We start from the raw sequence: 17,357 nt of genomic DNA, 5'->3' as shown, positions 1-17,357 counted from the left end.
CGGGTCGCCGTTTACCACGATTTTTTTACAACTAGATGTGTGTATTATAAACACATCCGTAAAAAAAAAAAAAATTAAACGCCACGCCCGAGGGGGTAGTTTTTTACACCACAAGTTTGGTGTAAAAAAAAAGAAAAAAGAAAAAAAATAAAAACACCAAACTTGTGGTGTAAAAAAACTACCCCCTCGGGCGCGGCGTTTAAATTTTTTTTTTTACGGATGTGTTTATAATACACACATCTGGTTGTAAAAAAAAATCGTGGTAAACGGCGACCCGGATGGTGTGGTTCTCGCGGTTCTTACAACTCGGGGTGGTTCTCATTCTAGCGGTCAATTCTATATAGGGGGGGCGCTAGAATGAGAACCACCTCGAGTTGTAAGAATCACGAGAACTACTTGATCCGGGGCGAGGTGGACCAATTTTTTTTTTCAAAAACGTAGATGCATGTATTATAAACACATTCGTAAAAAAAAATTTAAAAAAATGCCGTGCGTGTAGTTTTTTACACCACAAGTTTGTGGTGTAAAAAACTACATGCATGACATTTTTTTTTAATTTTTTTTACGAATGTGTTTATAATACATGCATCTACGTTTTTGAAAAAAAAAATTTGGTCCACCTCGCCCCGTACGGTGTGGTTCTCGCGGTTCTTACAACTTGAGGTGGTTCTCATTCTAGCAGTTATTATGTGCTTTATTCTTTTTTTCATTACACCGTCTAAGTTCCAATTCTTTGGTTTAATAGGTCGGACATCAGCTGTGCAATAACGAAGACTTTAAGAGACGTATGTGTGACATTGTATGGACAGATTCGATTACGCCAGAAATGTTTGAGAGAGAATGGAAGCTGATAATGATTGATTTCGGTCTAACTGAGAATAAGTGGCTTGATGATATGTTTTGCATGAGATCTTCGTGGATCCCAGCGTTCTATCGTCATGAGCCTATGTCTGGGCTTATGCGGACCACTTCTAGATCAGAGAGCGAAAACCATTTTTTCTGTCAAGTTGCGAATTCTCAACTTACCCTTGTTGAGTTCTTTAACCATTTTGACGGTGCAATGGACATTCAAAGATTCAACCATCGGAAGAATGACCATATATCTAGAAATACAGTCCCGGATAACTTTTCTGAATCTACTCTAGAGGATGATGCCATGAAAATTTACACCAGGTCAATTTTTGCTGATCAACAGGCAGAGTTACAAGGAACATTGTCCGAGTGCCTTCCTATAGAGACTAAAATTGAGGAACCTTTTTTGAGGATAAGTATGAAGGATTGGAAAGCTCACGGCGACGGTTTATTAGAGGTAATAATATATACATCAGCTAGTATGCATTTATTGCCAAACCATGTTTCCTTTTTATTTTTTTTTTATTATTTTTTTTGTGTAGGTATGTTTCAAGAAGGGCGAGGATGTAATTGCATTATGCACGTGTCGCAGGTTTGAACAATATGGATTGTTGTGCAAGCATATATATTTCGTGTTCAAGATGTTCAAAGTGAAGGAAATTCCCAACAAGTATGTAATGAGAAGATGGACTAAAGATGTGGTACCGAATGATCTTAATAATACATTTGATATTACTGTTGACGGTGATGATGCGCATAAAAAGGCCAAAGAGGTTGCGTATGAGATTATGCAGACTGGAGAGTATCTTATTGGTAATCTGATCAAAGATTTCGATCATCTACTTATAGTTAGGGATCGGATGAGAGAGATGAAAGAAATGGTTGATGAACTTCGCATAACCAAGCCCATCGACCCTAAGTTTGATAGATATTCACGGTTAATTGGTTACGAGAAACCAAACACTGACGAGCCACCTACAGTCCGTGTGCCAACCGGTATTAGAAACAAAGGACGAGGTTCACATAAGCGGATTAAATAAAAAAAAGAGAAAATTATTAGTCTAAAAGGCAAGAGAAGTCGGACATGCAGTGTTTGCAATATCAAAGGTCATGACATTCGAACCTGCGAGGTGTTAAAGGGTAAAGCTACTGCTGCTGATAAGGTTGCCAATAAGGAGGGGAGGAAAAGAAGAGCAATTCAGTTAGAGAAGGATCCTAATTTAGTTGATGAAGAGGACGAGGAGGTTGAAAGTGGTGACGAAGAGGAGTTTGAGGAGTCCGACGAAGTAGAAGATAGTGATTTTGAATGCGAAGACGAGTAGTGTTTTAACAATACAGACATTCCATATTTAATGATTTTTCTTGTGACTGAACTTTTATGTAATCTATGACATTCACATGGTTTTTTTTTTTCACATGATATGGGTGATTATATATCTCAAGAGTAATTGTTTTTTTTTTTACCCCTTTTTTTTGTGATTAATCATAACCATACACAGGACTTTTTTTTGAAATGGAGACTTCAAGTGACCAAACACTGATTCTCATCTACGTAACTAGCGTATTAAAAGGTACAAATTCATGCGTGATAATACGTAACATGCATTTTTTTACATATCAATATTGCTAAACCAACATTCAAAAAAGTATGAGACATCAAGTGACATAACACTGAGTCTCATCATCACAACTAGCTATGGGTGGATGATTTTACCAAAATATACCCCCACATATAAGTTCAATACACACAAAACTAGACTTTAAAACCACCATTGTTCAAAATACCAACAACACATTAGGTCATCCCGAAAATCAACAAAATAGTTTATTAATCAGCCATACCACTTACTTCGGTGACATTATCTTCCCAACCTCCTTCTCGGACGTCTCCATCTTCTCTTCAACGGTCTCCACTGCATCTTTCAGATATGAGTATACTAAGTTATCTGCCGATGCTTGATCCTTCATCAGTTGTATTGCTTTATCCCTTAACATGGACTTCGGTTCTTCAAGCAGAATTCCCCACACTTCCTGGGTTTTTTTTTTATGTTCTAATATCCTGCCCTGCACATCGAGAATACTGTTACAGGAGTTAACATTACAAGCAAGTTCCGTTAACCTGCGGGTATTCAAGAGCTCCTTGATTGCTTCGTTTGCGGTATTTGTCGACATTGTTGTTCTTGAAGAGAGTCTGATATATGTTTTTTATAGTATATGCCTAATGGGAGGGGTGAGTGAATCTTATATGTGTGTTATTGGGTAATTAATTTTGGTAGTTGAGAGATATTTTTGGTAAGTTAAATTTAATATTTTACATCATTACAAGTCTCTACAAGTCATATCGACTTAATACTAGTCTATATAGTTATAGGGTTTAATTATTTTTATACATCAAGTTGCATACTGATAATGTCTGCACAATTATCACTGCATGCGTTATTTTTGTTAGTTCATGCGGTATAATTTTATAAAAAATTGACATGCGTTATTTTTTTTAGTTAATGCTGTATAATGTGGACTAGCGTGATTTCATGCCTAATTAAAACTGGGGCATGCGTTTTTTTTTATAATTCCTGCTGTATAAATTGGTCATGCGTTATTTCTTATATTCAAGCGTTATTTTTTAACAAAACTACAAAAAAAAACATCTGTCATGGTCAATAATTTTATATTGTCCTCTTGCTCTGCAATTCCCTTTTATATATCGATGGAAAACCATTCATTTTTTATCCGTTCAATTTTTATTTTAAAACATGGCAGAGTCTTGTAATTCATCGAGTGGTTCGTCTTCCTCATCAGGTATGCGTGCCTATCTAAAAAAGAGAATTGAGGATCAAATAGCTGAAGACAAGTCTTGTAAAGACTTGCTAGAAACTAACATTCATAGGGTCAGAGAGAACATGAAAAGGAGGGAAGAAATACTGAATTTGTTGTCTGGTATGTCAGATTCAAGTGTCAAAGAGGTGGCTATGATGTTTATGGTTGATCTTGGCAAGCGGGATGAGAAACAGTTAAAACAACTCGCGGACGCCATTACCGTCTTGGGATGCTCTATGGAGTTGAAGATCCAGTTTCTAGAGACTTATTTCTGATGGTTTTTATGTATCGTCAATCATATATGTTTGCGAAATCATGTCTATCTAAGTGTTTTTTATATTTTTGTATGAAAGTTGTGTTTTTGAATAATGAAAATGTCCGACTAGTTTATGTTTATAACTAGAAATTATTAGAATTATAAATAGAAATAAAAAATCCAAATGACAAAGATGTTTGGAACAAAAGACAGCAAGATAGTAGTCCTACGACTTTTCATTTTGTTTCCTCTTTTTGAGCTTGAAGAACTGCTCTAATCTGTTACTTATTTTGCTATCTAGATCGTGCAAAGCATCAGCGGGGATCGAATTCGCCATAAAGTCCGTAGCTTTGTCGTATACCTCCTTCCTTATAAGATTGTAGTCGGACAATACAATCTTACTAAGATACCTGTACCGCAAAAACCGTAGTTGTGAATCTTGCATTTCTTTCTGGTCTTCCGTTTTAAACCCTGCATTCCATGGAGATTTGCCCTTGTATGTCTCCATATGCCTCATAGTGAAGACACCACAGTCACTACCATTTTGAAGAGTTCTCCACTCCATTTCCTTTCGAATTATTTTTGCTTTTTCCAACTTTGTTATCCACTCTTTTTGTCCAAGTTTGCCTTTTAGGTATAGCACTAGGACTCTCCGCTATAAGCACGATAAAAAATCATATTATTACCTATTCATCATAAGGATAAAAAGCTATTTAGAATTACCAGCTTTTCGGGGCGTCCACGGTAGCGTTTGGTAAACGATTCGGCATACCGAGAGTTATCGATTAACTCGATATCTCCATTTTTCATGTTAAAGCATAGGCACCAGTAATGATCAGAAAGTAGTACTGGAATGAAGATGAGATCAACTTTGTCAACTTTCTTCACCTGATACTTACACAATATATCGTCTACGCCTGGTCCGAATACTTTCAATCGATCACTATCTGTGATTTTTGGCTCAAACATTTCGTCTTGCTGCAAGATTTTTCGCGATTTTTTTCATAAAAAATCAAACCATGCGTGATTAACATATTTAGTGATTTTTTTCAAAAAAAATGCAACCATGCGTGATTAACATATTAATTTTTCAACCTTTGCGTGATTAATGTTGGAAAACTTACCAATATTGTAGTTGGTAAGAACAGCCTGTAGGGTGATGATTTTCTGTCCCTTTTTTTCTCTTCAAAGTTTAAAACATCTACAAATGTGTCCATTCCACCATATGATATGTATTGCGATGGGTGGAAGGTTTCAAATATGATTTTAAGCGCTTCGACTCCACTGTCAGACTTGTATATCAATGTCCTGTTGTTTTTTAATACCAACAAAGAAAATTTAAAAAAAAAAGATGAAAATTTTTAACTAATTTTTAGGATTCAAAATCTTACCCAATATCTCCCATCGGAGCTAAGAGATAACAGATGATGTTTTGGTCACGTACCAAAAGTGGCTCATATAGGTTGGTTACCCTGTTGCAGTAAGGCGATCTATATGCGTCACCTAGTTCTGCCAGCCGCTTTTCCCTCTTTTCCCTGATCATCTTGATACGCGTTGTTACTAGCCGTGTATGCCTCTCGTCATCCGTTTTATTTGTGTTCGCTGACACAGGAGTTTTTTGATTACCCGCACTTGATGTTTGCAGGATTGGAGCCAATTTTAAAAGTGTCTCAACAGACTGCATTTCTGCTTCGGTCACTTCAGCAGGTTCATCAGCTGATGTTGTCGGAGGCTTATCTTTATCATAGGCGTCGGTTATTGTATTCTGTTTATGTGCTTGTTGTTGACTGCACTCTGCCAAATTTACAGGTTGGTCCATGTTGTTCACCACATCTGCTTGCGCCACTGTTTTCATGTTTGATTTGGATTAATTTGTTTTGTAATCACAAGCTAAAAAAATGCACCTTTGTTTAGTAATGAACATATTTTTGTTACCTTCTGTAGTCTGCCTGTATACGCCTGGTTCGATGGTTTGTAAGGCAGCCAGGCACGAGTCCGAAATACCACCATCATCAAATGGGGTATCATGAACATCATCACATCCTATAAAATCCCATACGTTTTGTTTTTATTAATCATAATTTCACGTAAATATTAACAAATAAGAGAAGTTATTATATACCTTTATCTTTCACCGTGTTTTGATGTTCCAATTTTGCATCTCCATCGCCCTCTAACTCTTGATTTGTTTCGCCACATTGTCCGACTTTGTTTTGAACCACCTCATCACCAGCATAGCTTACTTCAGCAGGTATCGAAACTGTATCCGTAGAAACGGAATTTTTAACCGCATCATTCCATCTTTTACACCTTTCCATAATTTCAACATCCCAGAAAAACTTCTCCTTTACACCCTTAACGAGAGCATTCATATCCGAAACAAGAGAAATGTATTTCTTTATATTATTGTCCATTGTTTTCAACAACACCTGCGGAATTGGACAGTCAAAAAGATCAAGCGTGATTAACAGTTATAGCGTGATTACAAGTCTAAGAAGCCAAGTTGCAAAAAGTTCAAGCGTGATTAACAGTTCTAGCGTGATTACCAGTTTAAGAAGCCAAGTTTCATTTTTTTACAAGACCATTCGTGATTATCAAGTTCTAGCGTGATTAACAGTTATAGCGTGATTCCCAGTTTAAGAAGCCAAGTTTCATTTTTCTACAATACCATGCGTGATTATCAAGTTTTATATCATGCGTTATTAATTTGTTACCCAGTATGCGTTATTACATCTACAGAATTATTGTCTAACATCATAAACAAGCTCTATAGCATCTCTTATTGACAGAAAAAAAATAAATAAATAAAAATAAAAACAAACAAAAAATCAAGTTTACCTTTTTATTTTTTTTCGAGGCTTCCCACGCAGCATGATCATAGATCACCCCGGTTAGTTGAACTGGAGTGCTGCAGTAGTCAATCTCTTTTTGCGTTTGTGTCCCTATGTCCATTTCATCTAAATTCATGTCTGAAATATGTTCATTCGGATTCCACCCGTCAAACCAATCCGTATTTGATGGTATGTCTCCTTCGTCAATCGGATCCTCCCCATCCAGGTTTCCAGTCAGGTTTCTTCTGTTGTAGACATGTGTCGTATCCACTGGTGGTATCATGTACTCATCCGTATCTTCCATCTCATCTAATGTATTGAATTCGGTGAGGTTTTCTTGTACCGCAGCTGCCTCGTGTATCGGGATGATGTCAGCGAAAAGGTCAGTGTACACCGTCGATGTGTTTTCTTTTACGATTTCGAATGGTGCGGTCGTAGCCTCTTGATTTTGATGATCATTGCCATTTATGCGCGAGGCAGTAACATGTGGTTGATCCTGGCGATTATCATTTGCTCCTTCGTCTTCTTCCACTTCCTCACAATCTTCAACACCTAGCGGCCCGTTATTGTATAAATATTCTTCCACGTCGTCGATCATACCAGAGGTTACATAATGTATGACAGGCATTTTGACAGGTTCATCGAAAATTTTGTGTCTTTGGTTGAAATAATGGCTGTATAGAAGCTGCATATTGTTTTTTGAAAAAAAACAAATTATTAATATTAATATCGTATTTAGCATAACCGTTAAAGATGTGTACATAACATACCGTTAGGAATGCAACCGGGCCATTGTATTGTGAGTCTAACTTTTTCCAACCTTGTCTTGTTCGTTTCAGCGATTCTAAAACGAAGGAGCACCAGTCCAGATTTGGAATGTCTTCCTCTTTGTCAATTGCAAGTAGAAAACTTTGTTTAACAGTTGTTGACTTTGTTATCTCTACAAACAAAGTGTTCCAGTAGGCTAGGAAATTTAGCTTGAATAATCGTCCGCCAGTGGTTTGATTTGACATAGTTCTTGCAAGCAAAGTATGAGTAATTTTGTTTCTGTCTGGCCACTGGTTTTTGAACTCATCTATGGTTGTTTCTGCGCCTTGAGTAGCCGTATTTTTCTCCACTATTGCTCCTTTTCTAGGCTTATTTTTTTCTCGTACAATAACATTACCCTTTGGAATACCAAACACGTCATGTACTGAATCTCGGGTGATTTTTATCTTGTGATTTCCTATGTTTAGTGTGCTGTATTGCTCGTCATAGTTTCGTACGAGCCAATACCCTAAACGCGTGCTTATATGATAAAGCTTTATATTAAGGACATCACCAAATCCAATGCTTTTCACATCCGCCACCTGCGCTTCAGTAAAGTGCTTAACTGTATCCAAAAAACCTGAAGGACTGCACCGTAGGCTTATTACATCATGATGATAATGATAGAACGGTCTTGGTTCTGACCTAAAAGGTTCTGCATCGGTAATCTTCCGTTTCCCCTCGATAGGATCCATCTGCTTTTCGTTTTTCGATTGTTTCTTTTTTACTGGTTCAAAGTCTTCACCATCTTGGTTAGTTGTAGTACTTGGCCTTTTTCTTGTGTTTTCACCTCTTTTGACTATCAAATTTCTAATAGGTTCTTCAAAGTCATCATCATCATCTTCTAGACTATAGTTTGTATGCTTTTTATTAACCTTTGATTTATGAGGTTGCTTTGTCATAATCGCCTGAATCGGGGGCTCAAAATCATCATCATCATCAGCAACCCCTACATCATATTCCAATACAAAGTTTTTAAAAGATGGGATGAATCATGCTAATGCTGCTTGCTATCTCAAAATCTACAACTACACAATTTTTAAGCTAGAACCGGTAGGTCATATCAATATGTAATAGCTATCATACTAATGCCGCTTGTTACCTCTAAATCAGCAATTTTACAATTACCGCAGAAACCCAAAGACTATAAGTTTCATATCCCAATTCACACTGTAATCTGATTCAATATTTCCATATCAATCTTGCTAATGTTGTTTGATAGCTAAAATGATTCAATTACACAATTAGATCAGACGCCCCAAATATCAAGTGGTAAAATGCCCAATTTCACAATGTAACCTAATTCCGCTAGTTTATTAAAGAGAATCATCATCTAATGTTGAGCCTGATAATCCCGCTTCTACATATCAATGAAACAACAAAAAATTACGCTTGTTCTTATCAAATAACGCTAGTTAATCAACCCTATTTTTGGCTTGAAAAACATCAACCAACATCAAAACTGTAGTTATGCCGCTAATGTGCACCGGCAAGGCAACCTAATTCTATATTTCCATATCAATCATGCTAATGTTGTTTGATAGCTAAAATGATTCAATTTCACAATTAGATCAGACGCCCAATATCAAGTGGTAAAATTCCCAATTTGACAATGTAACCTAATTCCGCTAGTTCATTAAAGAGAATCATGATCTAATGTTGATCCTGATAATCCCGCTTCGACATATCAATGAATCAACAAACAATTACGCTTGTTCTTATCAAATAACGCTAGTGGATCAACCCTAATTTTGGCTTTAAAAAACAACAATCAACATCAAACCTGTAGTTATGCCGCTAATGTGCACCGGCTTCACCGGATCATTTCTTTTCTTGCTCCTTCTTTCTCTTTTAGCTGCTTCAAGGTATAATGTAACCGCCGATTAGTTCAACTATAAGGTTGGGACTGTCTAACAAAATAAACGGGATTGAATCGATACCTCTTAATGCCGTATTCGTCATTCTCAAGTGAAATCGATGTTCGTTACTATTTCACCGTTGTTAGTCTTCTTTCACCGACGGTCGGAACCGTCTTTTCTCCGTCGCTCCGAGTCGTTTGAAAGTCACCGAATTTTTTGATGAACAAATATGGTTATTGATTAGATACTGAGATTTAGCCGGGTTTTTAGGTATAGGAATTGACCATTTTAACCTTTGATTCAAATAATTACGTTTTAGCCAGACCCTTAAACATTTATTTAATCCCGCTTTTAATCGTTTGATCCAACGGTCAGGATTATAACGTATGTTATGTACGATTAGTCATTATGTAGGTTAACCGCCCTCTATATATATATATATATATATATATATATAGTGTAAGGTTCAAATGAGAAGAAATTTTTTGTAAGAAGAAAAAAGAATAAGTTTCAACCAATAAAAATGTTTCATTTTACTTCATTTAATATTTCCATTTAATTTTAATGTAAGGGTATATTTGTAAACTTACATATATAATTAATTTCTAATCTTCCTTTTTAATAGCTAATACATTAAATGTGTAACTTATTTTCAAAATATATATATTTTTCAAAAAAATAAAAAAAATTTAATTTAGAGTGTAGGACAAATTACTAGGTTGTGTAGGATAAATTACGAGTTGTGTAAGATAAATTTAATTATGTGTACGATAATCTTAAAAAACTCTAAATTTGCATTTATGTTTATTTTTTCTTTCACATTTCAGGTAATTTGTCAGCATGTTGTGATCATATGTTACCGTTAGTATGCATTCGGTTCGGTTCGTTACAGTATTAGTATGATATATAGATTGTTTTTTTGTAATTTTTGAGTTATTTGTTTTGATTTTTAGTAGTATGTTATTTATTATTTATTTGGATTTTTTAGTAGCAATTGCTAATTTTTAAGTAGTTGCTTTTTATTTTTTAGTAGTATTTTATTTTATATTTAATTTATTTTTTTAATAATAACTTGCAGTGAACTTAAAAAAATCTAAATCCACATTTATGTTTATTTTTTCTTTGACATTTTAGGTGATTTGCCCACATGTTCTGACCATATGTTACCGTGGGCATTAAATCAGTATGCGTTCGGTTCTATTCATTACGGTATCGGTACGATATATAGAAATCAACACATGTTTTATTTCTAAAAACGATAAAAAGACGAACACCGATAGCAGCACGATATTCTTCGAACAGTATCAATTGGTTTAGATTGTCACCGTAGGGGTACGAATATCCATTTATCGCCGCAAATAGAGTTGTGTAAATGAAACGTTTTCAAAACTAGAACCCATAAAAATGAATACGGTTGTCGGCACTGATGTTGTTCTGTACGGTACGATAGAGATGCGCTGTCAATTGATCGAAAGAAAAAAATAATATAAATAAATACTTGTACAGAAACCAGTGTTTTCCGTTCAGTTTCAATTCGGTTCAAAACGGAGCGACACAATATCCATTATAAAAACGACACCAAAAAACTGAATACATATCAGTACTGATGTTGTTTGGTTCGGTTCAGTTCAGTATGAGGGTAGCGATACGATGTCAATTTATCAAAAGCAAACACAATAAAAACTTATATCGCAATGTTTAAAAAAGAAACATAAAACGCAATCAAACCGAACCGATATCAGGTGAACATTATCGGTACCGGTATTGATATACGTTTTTATTGTTTTCGATCGATGTAAGGTTTTCCCTATTGATTACTATAATGTGTGGTGGTAGGGATGAGATTGGTACCATACCAGTACCGTACCGGTACCGATACCGAAAATATCGATAACAAATTTAAGGAAAAGTGGATAACGAATATATCGGTTCGGTACCGGTATCGGTACCGGGTTTTCGGTATTTTACCGCACTGATACAACTTTGGTGTTTTCCGTTGTTTTACTTAATCTCCACAACCAATGGATACGAACCATTGTATTACAAATAAGTTTTAAATAATCATATTAATTTAGAAAATGACTAATGAAGATCTAAAAATTATCATACTAATTTAAAAACAATGGCCACAAGTTGTTTGTTATCATACTAATTTTAATAACTTGTTAGTTGAAAATTTAATTGACTGATAGAATGATAAACACATAAATAAAAAAAATAACATGCACAAAACGATTATGTTTTTTTAAGTTGACTATTATTTTAAATAATAACATGCCTTTTTATTTTATTAATAATGTTAGTTGATAAAATGGGAGCAACTCAGTAACATACGAAAACAAAGTTTTTGAAATTTTGAAAGCTAAAAATCTAAAATTTGCGAGATGCGTGAAGAATGTTGATGCAAAGATAAGCGAACAATTTTGTTTTGGTTATTTGAAATTCTGAATCTTAGAACATAAACAGTCTAAAATCATAAACAATCTAAAATTCTGAAATTTTGCTAACCAACTCACTAATGAAAATTTCTCAAATTATAAACAATGTACTACAATCTACATCAATTAAAAATAATCTATTATAGCCGTAATTCGGTATTTACCGAAAATACCGGTACCGATACCGTTATTTACCGATACCAAAATTCGAAAAATCTAATACCGGTTCCGGTACCGTTTATGACCGGACGTACGGTATCGGTACGGAACCGATATAGTACAAGTATTTCGGTAAAAAATATCATCGCTAAGTGGCGGTACTGTAAAGAAATAAACCGATACTGGCCGAATTCTCGCGACGAAGCGCGGAAGAATCTCACTAGTTTGTATTTATATGTGAGTATGCATAAACAATGGCAAATACAAAAAGATTTTCATAGCGGTTAAAACCGCACGGGTCAAAACAATAATAAAACAAAATGTGTGAGTCTATGGTGGATATGGTTTATGTAAGTGAGTCTTGGAATTCAGTTTTGGAGTGGATGGAACAATACTCGAACTCGAAGAAATTGGAGCAAATTGTATGCAAATTGGTAGTAGCGGCGTCGGTTTATTTTATTTGGCAAGAAAGAAATAACCGGTTATTCTCTCAAGTTGAATGTACGGCCAGTCAGGTAACCGAGAAGATTAAAAATTCCGTGCGTCTTCGGTTGATGGGCTTCAAGTTCCAAGGGCATGTGGATCACAAGAGAGTGCTGACAAAGTGGCAGATCCCGTCAAGGGCTATGGATGAGGACCCGGGCTGAGGCAGTTCGATTGTAGGGTTCCTAGTTAGCGCTTAGTTGCTGTGGTTGTTTTTCTGGGTTATGTTTGTTGTTTAAACTGGTTGTGTTGGTTCTGGTTTTGTTTGTTTCTGGTTTTCCTAGTCTTGGTATGCCAAGGCTAGCTGTGTGTGCTATGTCAGGCACACCTGTGTACTTATTGATTATTTTATAAAATTTTACCGGGGTAACCCTTTACCAAAAAAAAATGTGTGAACATATATTTACCTATGAAATTTAAGAAAATGTGGGTGAGCATTCAACACTTTCAGTTTTTTAAGGGTAAAATTCAAACTGCAAAATTAAAGGGATAAAAGTGAAAAATAGAAACTTTTTAAAGGAGAAAATAAAAATTAAAAATTTATTTTGTTCTTCTGTCTCACATTAAGCCACTTCTTTCATGCCTATAAGGACTCATGTGAGGAGTGATCTAGAAATATGTTCGCACCCCTAAAAAATAATTGTTGGATCTGTCACTACTGTCAGTGAGCTTCATGAGATGCTTTGATGCGCTAGTTTGTGGTGAATGGTACATGTAACAACTTGTCTATGATGATTGACATAGGAACTTAATACATCTTTGATCTTTTGGCCTCCCACTATAGTAATAATTTCACTTAAAACAACTTAATAATATCTTATCCTTTCTTAAAAACAAGTTATGTGATTAGCCCTTTATATTTATCCTAAATCAGAAATCATTCACCCATTTTTACCCAGTTGTCCAATCCTTCCACATGGAAGGCGACCATGGTCCAACTCATGGGCCAGCAACAGTCTAGTCTAGCATAACCTTTACACCATTGATAAAAGTTAGTGGGAATACACTTGGAAACTTTGACTGGGTCAAACAAAGCCAACAATCCCTTTAAAGTTGTTGTGAACACAGAGGTTGGTTAAACAACTGTGGCACCAACAACCCATAATCAAAGACATAACATAATCAAGATTCCCAACACACATGAACCCATAGTTGACAACAATATTAATAACTAATCTAAAGTTGGCATCAATGCACAGATCCTACTGTTTTTTTAGTACTTATCATACCTGTAAATACATTTCATATCATATAAAGTAGAACATATATGTGATGTGTATATCATGTAGACATAACAATGATGACAAAGTAAACCATGAGCATCATCATCACCATCATCATGTAGATGATAAGATTTGCAGCTCTAAACTTGTAAGACTACAACTTACACATCATTGGACAAAGCTTAGTGCTGCTCAGCTTTACATTCCTCTTGTAAAGAAGGGTCCACCTATAGAATTAACAAGACAACTTGAACAATCCTATGAGAGTCATGTTGTCCCATGAAGTACTATATTAAAACAAAAGCCTTAATTAGGTAATTAAGCTTTATTAGATAGATCATAATAAATGAAATCATCGAAGATTACATTGTAACATTACAGGCAAATCCCACATCAACCGTGGACATGAGAGATGTTGAGTTCATAAGGAGTATCGAACTTCAAAAATTACCAACGCAAATTGGACAATATATTCCACAGTTAAGCGTGCTCAGGTAGAGTCATCAATACTGGTGGCACAGGAGGCTAGATGTTACAACGCCTTCCCACATCATTTTTTTGTCCCTTTCGAGAAATGGATGAATAGGGGTTGGTGGAACTAACCTTTCAAACGACGAGATGTGAAAACCTATCGATTATCTTGTGAATCTTTGTCGTTCTCAACTCGCTCCAATCAATGCAGCATCTGTCAGTTTCAAATGAATAATATTTCTTATCTCCATCATGATCACACCTTTTAAATGAGGATTATCCACTAACAATAAAAAATTATAGTACTATAACCATGCAAACATATAATAAATAACCTAGTTGGATCTTGGATGCTTTTACATTCCAATTTTTTCTAGTTACCAGCAAGTAGTTCCAATGACACTTCCATAGTCTAAGTGATAATAATGAAGTGGGACCAGATCAACACGCGTAATCAGCCAACTAATAAGAAGCCAAATTTCGGTGTCTTATCAAATTAGTGTGATTAATGGTTAAGGTGGGAGTTGTTAAAAGTTGATGGTGACTATAATATTTGAAAATGGAACTCAATCATCAAAACTGTGCTCTCATTTGAGGGAGCATAACATGCTTAAAGAACAGGATTCAGATCAAATTGAATACTATCTTGGAATTCATATGTTCAAATCTTTCCAGTTTCATGGGGATTGGTGCAAGAAGTAGAAAAATGGTAACAATATTGACTTATTTGTAATAAAAAACATTGTAAAAGTTATAGATGAAGGTTTATATATAGATGAATGCAGAAGCTACAGCACTTCAAAGGATATAGATAACAAAACAAGATGTACAAAACAATATATGAAACTATGTTATGTAACACTGAGCCATGTATGTGATACCAGAAAGTTACATTATTTGAAAATTATAATCTGAAATTTGCAGGAATTTCCATTTTTGAAGTCTCATATAGGGCTGTAAACGAACCGAACGAACACGAACAAGGCCTTGTTCGTGTTCGTTCGTTAAGGAAATATATGTGTTCACGAACGGTTCATGAACACTTACCGAACGAGATTTTATGTTCGTGTTCGTTCATTAAGGAAATGAGCGTGTTCGCGAACGGTTCACGAACACAAACAAACACAAATAAATTTGGAGAACGCAACGAAGGATAAAGATAGATGGCCTAGAGAGTAGCACTCGAACTTGCATCCCTTATTGTGGAACGGAGGTTGATCGTATTCGCCTATGTAAATAATGAGAAATGAAAGGGAAATGATGCATAAACAAGGTGAAAGTGGGTTTTCTAGCTTAATTGTTAGGGTAATAAAATAAATAAAAGTTTAATAATATAAAAAGTACAAATAAAATATAAAAAATTACAAAGATCTTCAATTAAAACACAAATATACGAACATAAACGAACGCAAATCAACGAATGTTCATGAACATGTTCACGAACACGTTTACGAACACCTTACCGAACGTTCACGAACGCAATCGAACGAACGAGACCTCTGTTCATGTTCGTTCATTTAACTAATCGAACGAAATTTCTTGTTCTTGTTCGTTCGTTTATTAAACGAACGAACATAAACGAACTTCCCGTCGAACGGTTCACGAACTGTTCGCTGAACGTTCGGTTCGTTTACAGCCCTAGTCTCATATGCAACTTAATATTTCCATCCTTTTTTTTTTTTGAAAATTTTCGAGTTAAATTGTATGTTAATATGTTATTACAAAAAAAGATTCTCTTGTTCAGTTAAACATACATTAGATATGTGATCCAACAGATCAACAAACTTGATGTTGGAAAATTAGAATAATGTAAATGGAAATTAATTTAGTAAATAATTATTGGGACTCTTCATGGTGACAAACTAAGGAAAACTCTTCACTACCCACAACTCTTGTAAAAAATGGTAGGCTCATTGGAATGATTAGAAAACTACAAGAGAAAGAATACAACAAAAAAAAAACATAAATATATGCATGAAGAATTCTTGGAGAAGTGGTGAAGACTTAAACATCAATATATTGAGAATTATAGAGAGATAAGTTTTCTCTACTCGATTTCATCACCTTTATATCCTTATTTTCCTACAAGTTCTAACACTACAATTTCACTCGTTGTAACCTCGGGCGCGTGAGCCACCTTTGGTAGTACAGACTGCTTCGGCTGTTGTACCCTGGGAGACAAACATGTCGTCTTTAATAGAGGCGCGAAATCTGTTTTAAGGGAAGCGTGTTAAACACGTGCGCCACAACCGTCAACATTTGTTTGTTCTTTTTGTAGGAAATTAATGTACAAGAAGACGTGGTTTAAGACCTCGTTGAAGCCTACACAACGGACGAAAAACACAACGGACCATACAAGAAGACGCGGTTAAAGCTCTTGTTGAAGACCATATTTTGAGTCAATTTAGTTACATATGTTGTATGATACGTTATATTCGTAAGGATTTATAGACGGTACATATACTATAATTTCCCGAATATGTAAAGAGAATATCTTTACTATTTTTTATTTCTATATGTTTTTTTTTTTAATTTTTGTGATCCATGTCTTACACTTGATAAATTGAACAGACAAATCAACAAAACAAATGGGTCGATTTGGGTCATGGCCCATCTATTTTTAGTAGTGGGATGATGGGTCAGATAAGATAATGATCCATGGGCTAGCTAACAGGTTAGATCACATCCATTTAGTTGGGTCACAGGTCAAACCATGTGTTGATTTGATCCAAATCCGACCTGTTGCATTCATATTCATATTCATACTTAAATTAAGGGGGACAAAAGAAACAGCTAGGCTATTATTAAAGATCCTGTTGCAGCTCATATACAATTCGAACAAATAGCAAACGAAGTAAGGATTGGCCACTTACTAAAGTATTAAATTTATAATATAGGTTGGGAGTTACAAGACAAATGAATAGTCGGGGTGACGGTTTTCGCTCGACAAATGGATGATTTCCATTCCCTCTGCCACATTGATCAGCCAGGTATGCGTTAGTCAGCCGGAGTCTTTTCATTCGTGAAGAGAAAATTTTGGTTGAATCGGTGTTGCTGCTGTTGTTGAGGTTGAAATAAGATAACTGCCACCACTCAGTTAAAATGCGGGCTGCTGTTGTTGAGATAGTTTAAACGTTTTACCAGAAGTGCGATAAGATTAT

General features: G+C 35.3%; 3 protein-coding genes across 3 annotated transcripts; 1 reads left to right on the top strand and 2 right to left on the bottom strand.

Moving 5' to 3' along the window:
• The first annotated feature begins 826 nt into the window (after positions 1 to 826).
• LOC110914186 (protein FAR1-RELATED SEQUENCE 7-like) lies at positions 827 to 2,174 on the top strand. The gene is made up of 3 exons (XM_022158998.2): positions 827 to 1,309; positions 1,395 to 1,869; positions 1,960 to 2,174. The coding sequence occupies exons 1-3, from the start codon at positions 827 to 829 to the stop codon at positions 2,172 to 2,174; spliced, it is 1,173 nt and encodes a 390-aa protein (XP_022014690.2).
• Positions 2,175 to 4,065: 1,891 nt separating this feature from the next.
• On the bottom strand, positions 4,066 to 5,473 carry LOC110914187. The gene is made up of 4 exons (XM_022158999.2): positions 5,317 to 5,473; positions 5,050 to 5,233; positions 4,649 to 4,903; positions 4,066 to 4,580 (listed from the first exon to the last, which is right to left on the bottom strand). Exons 1-4 carry the CDS (start codon positions 5,466 to 5,468, stop codon positions 4,152 to 4,154), a joined length of 1,020 nt encoding a protein of 339 aa, XP_022014691.2. The 5' UTR covers positions 5,469 to 5,473; the 3' UTR covers positions 4,066 to 4,151.
• Positions 5,474 to 5,514: 41 nt separating this feature from the next.
• LOC118487528 lies at positions 5,515 to 7,060 on the bottom strand. The gene is made up of 5 exons (XM_035984455.1): positions 6,764 to 7,060; positions 6,048 to 6,354; positions 5,861 to 5,968; positions 5,605 to 5,770; positions 5,515 to 5,527 (listed from the first exon to the last, which is right to left on the bottom strand). Exons 1-5 carry the CDS (start codon positions 7,058 to 7,060, stop codon positions 5,515 to 5,517), a joined length of 891 nt encoding a protein of 296 aa, XP_035840348.1.
• Between the last annotated feature and the right edge of the window lie 10,297 nt (positions 7,061 to 17,357).

This window comes from Helianthus annuus, chromosome 15, assembly GCF_002127325.2.
Source record: "Helianthus annuus cultivar XRQ/B chromosome 15, HanXRQr2.0-SUNRISE, whole genome shotgun sequence".
NCBI lineage: Eukaryota > Viridiplantae > Streptophyta > Magnoliopsida > Asterales > Asteraceae > Helianthus > Helianthus annuus.
Note: the sequence above shows the minus strand (reverse complement) of the source record. Positions and strands in the feature narration are given on the sequence as shown.